The following is an 8644-nucleotide window of genomic DNA, read 5'->3' on the forward strand; positions in this document are numbered from 1 at the left end:
TTTTTTTTTTCTTCTGAAAATGATCTAGTTATCTGGAGGATCGAGCAGCCGTGGCCCTTATTTTTGGAACAATCAGTCCTCTTTCATCTTAAAAGGAAGCACAAGCCTCGTTCCGTTTAGAATAACAGCCCAATGCTCAAAGAGGCTACAAGTGCAAATTTGCCTCGAGACTTTGCCCAAAACGTTGGTACAAATGAATCATTTATGCATCAAAACACGTAAACACAAGGCATTTCAACATACGCACTTGAGCATCCTCTCTGGAAGGAACATGGAGGGTATTTTCTGCATCGCCACAAATGGCAACAAAGTTTCATTTTTCCACAGCACAGAGAGGAAGTGCAGATGTTGAGCTCCGCCGCCACATGAAACCTGGTTCTTCCTCCCCTCCTCGTCGCCGCATCAGAGAATCCATTCAGCCACTTACGATTCACATTAGCGCCCTTTGAGTTTTTGCACTTTTTACTGTGCTGCGATTTCCATGCGATTTCATGCCTAAGAGCTACACAAAGTTCTATATGAGAGTGAGAAGGAAATTCTACAAATTTGTGAAAGCCTGTGAGGTTTTTTAACGACGAAACGCAACAGTGTGAGTTTCTTTATTTAGCAGGTTCGCATATACGTTTAAATCTCTTAAAGGAGAAGAATGTATGCTGCGCAGAATTAGACTGATTAATGCAACAACTGTGACTTTTTTTTCACCAAGTGTAGTTTGGATAGTGTTAATTTGTCAGATGTACTTCCCTCTTGACGCCTCAGCAATTCTGTTTTGACAATTTGGTTTACAATTCAATTCATAATGCATCCCGATGTGTTAAATGTAGAGAATTGCTTATTTTTGTAAAACATTTTCTAATATAAAGATGTTCTATGGTGCAATGACACTGTGATTAGGACAAACTTCCACTTTCAAAAATTCTGAATACTTTTTGGGGGGAAAGCCAGTTCGTTTCCTTGTATGTTGGACAGGAAACAGGAAAGCATTTAACCTCTTTTCAAAATAATTTGACAAGCAAGTGGACAATGGTGAATCTGTCCTGGCACATACTATCATATAAATTTCTAGAATTTCCTTCCATGATTAATATTTTTTCTACTTTATATTTCATCTTTCTATTTAATGATACAGGTATGTGAAATAAAGATGGATTAAAAAGTGATTTTTAACACAGCATCTATGGTACGGAACGCATCAATGCATGCAACTAAGTTCCTAATTGTTCTGTGAGATTATAATTGTGATAGTTGTGTTTCAAATAGTAAACTTGAATGATTTTTTAAAATTATATTTGTAGTTTTATTTGTCTTGTTTTATAAATTTTATAAATAGACTTCCTTAGGTTGATTTGGTCCATTTTTCATTGTTATTTATTACCACTGCTTTTAATTTTATATTGATTCATTGTATGCAGAGATATCCTTCTAAGGTGTGAAGCCTTGTGTTTATTTCTTTATTTTTTTTTTTGTTGTTGTACTGAAAATGTTCAATAGTGTGAATGAATATAATCTCAGTGAAAAGCAACTTTCAGGCTGCCAAAGCATGATAGCATGGTTTTCAGATGTTAATGAAATGGACACCAAGAAAATCATGTGTCACACTTACATTTAGCAGGAGACATTGTACTCTGGTTGTATTTATTGCTGATATTATTGTTGCAATTTGGCTTATGGTTATTTTTCTTTCTCTGCTTCTGGTTCTTGTATGGTCAACATGCATATTTCAACAATATAACTGATTTTATCTTGCAACTTTTTTTTATTATCTATGGAGATATGTTTTCACATTTTACTTCCTCAATGATGCACACATTGTAAGCATGCCCTATGGGACAAATCACATTTTTTTTTACTCTTGAATAAAATATGCATGAACAAAAGTCACCTGCATACTTGATATCTCACTGTTGGAGCTTTTGCATTTTAATTCGATTCCGTTTTCAGAGCCTCCAAAATTATACCAGGAAAACACGTAAATTGACAACACTGTTACATTTGTTGTCCATTCAATTTTGTTATTTTTAGTAATCCTGTCATAAACAGTATGATTAAAATGCAATTTGGGTGGCGTTTTGATTTAAGGATGCTTGAAATTCCACTCACCGCATGAACGAGCTCATGCTCGCTGACATTATTTCATTTGTAAAATGTGTCTTTAGAAGCCAATTCTCCTATACGGCTATTAAGAAAGAAAAATAAAATCACATTACTTTACTGGAAGACATTGACCGCAGCAGCCGCATCACATCGAATTGATCGCTCATTAACCTAATGATTCTTTTAATATGTTATTTATTTATTTATTTTTAAACAAAACCTGAAGACACAATGTAGTGCAACTCACATGACTTATCCGGAGGTAAACGTTCCAATGCAACGTTTATGGCGGTTTTTCCTTTTTACCACAATTTATATTTTTATCTCACCGGACATGACGCAATCACTGCGTTCGCTGTCATCATGGTCAGTGACCACGGCTGCTCACGGTCCGCTAGAATGGACCCATCTGTGGCCATTTCAACAAGCGTTAGATACACACCACGGAAATAAACAACGGTTTCAAATTGGCTCTTTTGAAAAATATGGACACCAGTCAAGGTTTGCTTTCTTGCTCACGCCACGAATTTCGCCGCCAAGGAGTTTAGTTTGAGTGACTCCCGAGTTCGCGCCTGGCTAAGCTAACGGTAACGGGACGCCGCCGCTGCTGCTGCGAGAGTCTGAAGCCAACCGGCGACACCTGACATTAGCTCGAGCTGCTCCCTCAGCTGCTACACGATACACACTCACGTTCCACAGGCACACAACACCGCAGCGAGTGACTTGAAGCGCTAACGCAACAGCCCGTCTCGTCGCAATGGACAAGGACGAAGCTTACCGGCTGATACAGAAGGCAAAGCTGTGTTTACGGTCCGGACGAACTGACAAAGCGCTGCAGCTGCTGTATGAAGCCCAGAATATTTACCCCAGTACCCGGGCCAGAGGTAAAATTAGCCCTACGCACTTTTTGCAACATGGCAGTTCCGTTAGCTAACCGTTTGCCAGCGTTTCGCTAAATGGCAGTCCGCAGAATTGCATTTCCAAATGTTAAGAGTGGACGCAGGGCGAAGTCATTTCAGATGGAAAAACATTAGCTAGCCAACTGGCTAGCTTGAGCGCCTTTCATCTCTGCGTCCAGTGTAAAATGCGCCCTTGTGTGATCATGCTGACAATTAAATTGCACAGCTTTCAACGTGTACTTTTCTTTTAAGGACCTATGGGTGCAAATATGAGTAAATGAATTAGGGCTGCAAGATTAGTTGACGTAATCGATTACATCGACAACATAAATTAAGGTATTTAACCGATAAACATTGCATGCAACCTTTAAATCGTTAATTAATATACCTATGATGTTTTACGTTAAAATATAACAACCATGTCAAAGATAAATTAATCATTTTGTATGCTATCAGAGTATGCTATCAAAGTACAACACTATAGCACAAGTGTGGAGATTCTACCAAGTGAGGTTAAACAGAAGTCGAAAATAGGTGGTGAAATTAAAGAGGATAATCGTGACTAATTGATTAATTGAAAAGAATAATTGGTTGATTAGTCGACAACCAAAATAATCGTTAGTTGCACACTGTCTTACACTGTAATATAAAGAGAAACCTTTTGGATGAGATGCCTCAACTTAACTTTTCTACATTATGTGTGTGTTGTGGCAGAATATTGGTCTACCAAAAGTAATACCACATATCATACATGAAGTTTAGTGGTGACCAAATACCCTGCTTACATTGTTAAATTCTCCAATGTCATGATATTGTCTTTAATCTGTGACTTGATCCTGAACTGTCAGCACCCCCCTGACACTCTATGTATGCATTCCGCAGTGTTGATAGACGCCATACTAAGAAATGGAGGCACCACTGCTCCGGAGACGGACCACGTGCCTCCGCCTGCCGGCTGGAGAGACGAGGACCTCACAAATGATGAGCAAAGGAATACAGGCGGTGATGAAAAGAAGAGCTACACTGAGGATCAGAGGCAGGGTGTTCACAGGTGCTTGTAACATGTCCTCTATTACCTTGACAGTTTTTAGAGCAGGTGATTATACATGTTCCTCAGTAAACTTGGGTTTACAGTAAATTAGGATTTTTGAGGAAAAAGCCACCTCCAGTTTTGAGTATGAATACATCAGATGATATCAGTGAGCGCACAGGCACTTCCAGACGTTGAAGTCGTGCATTTGTTTGTATTCTATGTCCATTGTTGACTGACAAAAAGTAGCAAACAGGATTTCCTTTTACGTTCAACGACCAGACCAAAAACATGTATGTGAGGTGAACTGGAAAACTATAAATTGTCCGTGGGTGTGTGTGTGAGATTGCAAATAGTAGTTTGTCCCTACGTGGCCCTGTGATGAACTGGCGTCTTGTCCAGGGTGTCACCCTGCCTTCACCCATAGACAGATGGGAGACGGTCCAGCCGACCCCTGTGACCCTGAGCTCAGGAAGAAGCGGGTATAGAAAGTGGATGGATGGACAATAAAGTCTTCTACGTTCTGCACCGTCTATAATCCTTTGTCAAGATCCGTCCATCTCCCCCTCATTCCTTAACACTGGCTTTGGTTGACACTCGCTGTCACTCTGTGTCACTGCAGGATAAAGAACTGCAAGGACTTTTATGAAATCCTCGGTGTTCCGAAAAACGCCAGTGAGGACGACTTGAAGAAGGCATACAGAAAGCTGGCACTCAAGTTTCACCCAGACAAGAACTTTGCACCTGGAGCCACGGATGCTTTCAAAGGTACCAAGCTCAGTGGAGGATTAATGAAAATCTGGTTTTCCTGCTGCAAAGATCGACCACTTCAGTATTTTATGTAAACCATTTAATTTTTGTTGCTGTTAAATCCTGCTCCTCTGTTGTTGCATGGACTTCTGTGTAAATAATCAGAGTTTAAAGATTTGTCCACAATTGACCTTTCAAGGCAACAGTTGCTCTTGGCGAACTTCCAAAGCCGGGCCAAGATGTATTACAGCACAAGGAATGGAAAATAAGAGCCCGATCTGATAGAACTGTTGTTGGATCATACGAACAGACCTTTGCAAGCACTTAGGCCTTCAAATATTACTCGGTCAAGTACAAGTAGCTTGTGGAAATGGGTTGAAATGTGGTTAGCTAAGGAACACTCTTCCTCGTGTTTGAATCCCAATATTTCCGTCCTCTGCCAACAGCCATTGGCAATGCGTATGCCGTCTTGAGCAACCCGGAGAAGAGGCAGCAGTACGATCAGTACGGAGATCTGTCTGCACCATCCAGTGCACCCCAGCACCAGGGCCACAGTCGCCCGGGATTCCACAGAAACTTCCACCGCGACTTTGAGGCCGACATTTCACCAGAGGAGCTCTTCAATATTTTCTTTGGAGGAAGATTTCCAACAGGTGGGTGTCGTTTGAGCCGTGGCATCAAGTAGAAATTTAAGGAAGTAAACAGTGCACTTGCTATTGTTAGGTCAACATTCATTCATGGCGCTAAAATCTATCAACTCTCACCTTTATAATCAGTGACGTTTGCAATAATCTGTTGTCAAGGAATGTTGTGGTATTGTGTGGATTGTGAAGCTGAGCAACTGTGCTTCTCTCCAGGAAACATCCATGTGTACACCAACCAGGGAGCCTCCTACTCTCAGTTCTATCAGCCTCGTCGTCGACGTGCTTATGAGAGGCGCGAGGAGGTGGTGGAGGAAAACCAGAGTCAGGTCAGTGACTCACAAAGCACAAATACACTCTGTGTTTCCACCGCAGGAGGATTTCAATGCAGATTTAATGTCATTTTAATGCATTCTCTGAACAGCCGCAGCTCATCGATGGCCGTTCTGTGTTTTGCTGCCCTTGAAACTGCAGGGCCTCTCTTGCTTTAGAAGATTGTAGCTTGCTTCAAATGCATCAGAGCACTGCGCTGGCCCCAGTACAGTGCACCAGTGCAGCCTACATACTGTATTATGTGCTCTGTAATCACTGCTGATTTTTATCTTCCCACAGAACACCTTCACAGCGCTCCTGCAGCTTCTCCCCGTGCTGGTGCTAATCCTCATCTCGGTGTTTACTCAGATGATGGCTACCAGCCCGCCCTACAGCCTCTTCTATAAGCCGTGAGTCCGCCTTAACATCAGCCTTCCCTCTGCGGCGTTCCACTGAAATCTGCCAATTCCACGTTGAAAGTGCTCCGCGGCGCCGCTGGGTTTTAACGCTGTGTTGCCGCTCGGGTTCCAGGGCCATGGGGCTGGTGGTGTCCAGGGAGACGCAGCACATGGGCGTGCCGTACTACGTGGATAAAGGTTTCGAGAAGGTGTACCGTGGTGCCTCGCTGGATGAGCTGGAGAAGACCATCGAGAGCGACTACATCGAACACCTGCAGAACGGCTGCTGGAAGGAGAAACAGCAAAGTAAACAAGCCTTTGATGTCTTTTACTCTGCTGCAACAGGGGTGTGCAGTGTTGCAGTGACAGAAGAGGGTGCACACGTTCAGAAGGGAGGGGAAACAAAGTGTGGAGAGTGTCTGATCTTTACTGTTTTAATGCAGACTTCCTGAATAGTGGAGCATGCAAGAGACTTGCTGACAGACTAGGGACATAGTATTGTGACATAACATTGATAAAGTGAATTTTGCACAGTGGCTCAGTTTTTCTTGAAACAAACAAACAAAACAAACAAAGACAAAATGTGTTGTGTTTGACAGAGTCGGACTTGGCCAACCTGGGGCAGCTGTACCGAGACGAGCGGCTGAAGCAGAAGGCCGAGTCGATGAGGCTGGACCACTGTGACAAACTGCATCGACTGGTCGGCCGCCAGAGAGGCCAATAAAGCCGGTCGCAACGAAGAGGGAGCTCTCCCACAGACTTTTCAGCGATGCATTTCAATCACGTGTCCATCCTGTCCAATTAGGCCACTCTTTGTCGGCACAGCGCTGCGGGAGATCTGGAAACAAAGGTGCCTTCTCTTCTTCTCTTAGACGCTAGAAAGTCAGAGTTGCATGTCCACTGCTGGCCCCGCCCCCGGTCGCAGCTTCGAGTGCGAGCGCTCTGCGGCAACGTGCACGACGCCTCAGAGTCTCCAAACTTTCTCCTAGAAAGGCACGATGCACACGATGGCCCTGCGGGGCCAGAAAAAGGCAGTTGTAGGTTCACAGACACGTTTATGGGTTACTTCTATGTTTTCTTAATGTGCTGCGTAAGTGTATTTATTTAATAGTTAAGTTATTTGAGTGAATGTTCCTGGAGTAACTGAAGTATTTCCCAGATGTTATTTAGAGGAACAGTTCTGCCAAAGTCGTTATTTTATCCATTTACGACCCACTGCTCTCGAGACGGAGGCTCTGCTGACACGTCGTCCAAGTAACCGCGCTGGAGCTCCATGTTTATCTTTTCATGTTTTATGTTGGATTAACAATTCTGCAAACTATCCCTCTGAGTAATATTATTTAAGATCTGTGAAGTTCCTGTGCAATTTAAAGCACCTCGACATCATTAAGACAGAAGAACCAGACGACATGAAGGAAATCAACGTCTATACTGCGAACCATCAGGCAGGTTGACCTCTTGTACTGTTGCAAGAGGAGGCACATGAAGGGAATTAGGAGGTGAGAAGTTGCACTTGCCATTAAGTTTTAGCCATCTTCTCAACACATGGAGCTTCTTGGATTTGACTGCTTTGTTTCTGCCACTTTTGGAGCCATAGTTTTGAGATGCCAGCAGGTGTGGTCGCAGTTCAGGTGTGAGGAGAGACTTGAGTTGATCGAGGTCAGTTTCAACCGTCGCAAGCAGGATGTCTAGATTCACCAACGATAGTCAAAGTGTGTGTGTGTGTGTGTGTGTGTGTGTGTGTGTGTGTGTGTGTGTGTGTGTGTGTGTGTGTGTGTGTGTGTGTGTGTGTGTGTGTGTGTGTGTGTGTGTGTGTGAGATCACTGAGGTTTCCACGAACGCGGCAAATCTCAATCATTTTCACGGTTCCGATTTTAAAACTGGTCAGAAATCCTGTTCTTTATGCTGACACACTCACACACACACGTATGCATATACGTGTGTGTGTGAGTGTGTGTAATAAGATCAGAGAACTTAATATTTAAACAGCGTCTAGCAACTTGAATAGTTTGGGACATGAATATGATATTCAAACAGGAAGTGCACCTTATTTTGGTGAGGTTTTGTCATAAGCAGGATGCTAATTTTGTCTGTTAGAAACTTAATTTTTCAGATTATAATCACACTGAACTGGCATTGGTACTTCATGTTGTGCATTGACTGCCAAACTGCCTTAGCTGTTCTCATACTTGTTAAATATTCAGGTTCATCTCAGGCACTTTCAAGTTCATTTTCAGTCTTGTGTTCCCATATTGTTTTTTTAAGTGTTGCATGCACCCTAGTGAGAAAGTGTTTCATTGATAACTGGTTTATTTTGTTCAAACACAAAAAACACAACGGCAGACACCGTTTTGAATCACAAAGATGTCCAAGTTTGAGCGCGTTTCATAAAAAAACAAAAAGCAATCTTTGAGTTTGAGTGTCAGTTTGTGTGAGCGGAACTCCAGGTTTTCAGCCAAGAAATACCAGACAATTAAAATATGTAACCAGAAAGTTTTGTCTTGTGTGATTTATTTTTAT

At 42.5% G+C, this 8644-nt stretch overlaps 1 protein-coding gene across 9 annotated transcripts; it reads left to right on the forward strand.

Moving 5' to 3' along the window:
* Positions 1–2439: 2439 nt before the first annotated feature.
* dnajc18 (DnaJ (Hsp40) homolog, subfamily C, member 18) lies at positions 2440–8617 on the forward strand. Of its 9 annotated transcripts, XM_076031494.1 has the most exons (10): positions 2440–2978; positions 3876–4044; positions 4646–4791; positions 5220–5426; positions 5631–5743; positions 6027–6136; positions 6258–6430; positions 6724–7623; positions 7722–7872; positions 7944–8617. In XM_076031494.1, the coding sequence occupies exons 1-8, from the start codon at positions 2852–2854 to the stop codon at positions 6846–6848; spliced, it is 1170 nt and encodes a 389-aa protein (XP_075887609.1). In that variant the 5' UTR covers positions 2440–2851; the 3' UTR covers positions 6849–7623; positions 7722–7872; positions 7944–8617. The 9 variants fall into 9 exon arrangements, with proteins under 9 accessions (XP_075887609.1, XP_075887602.1, XP_075887603.1 ...); XM_076031487.1 differs by having other exon boundaries at positions 6724–7878; XM_076031488.1 differs by having other exon boundaries at positions 6724–7878; positions 7953–8617.
* Positions 8618–8644: the final 27 nt, after the last annotated feature.

This window comes from Nelusetta ayraudi, unplaced genomic scaffold (assembly GCF_046127955.1).
Source record: "Nelusetta ayraudi isolate G7.1 ecotype Tasmania unplaced genomic scaffold, CSIRO-AGI_Nayr_v1 ptg000033l, whole genome shotgun sequence".
NCBI lineage: Eukaryota > Metazoa > Chordata > Actinopteri > Tetraodontiformes > Monacanthidae > Nelusetta > Nelusetta ayraudi.

Coding starts and splice junctions, on each gene's coding strand:
- dnajc18 (XM_076031487.1), top strand. CDS start 2,852: ATGGACAAGGACGAAGCTTACCGGCTGATACAGAAGGCAAAGCTGTGT. Junction 2,979..3,875: donor CCCCAGTACCCGGGCCAGAG/GTAAAATTAGCC, acceptor TGCATTCCGCAG/TGTTGATAGACGCCATACTA. Junction 5,427..5,630: donor TGGAGGAAGATTTCCAACAG/GTGGGTGTCGTT, acceptor GCTTCTCTCCAG/GAAACATCCATGTGTACACC.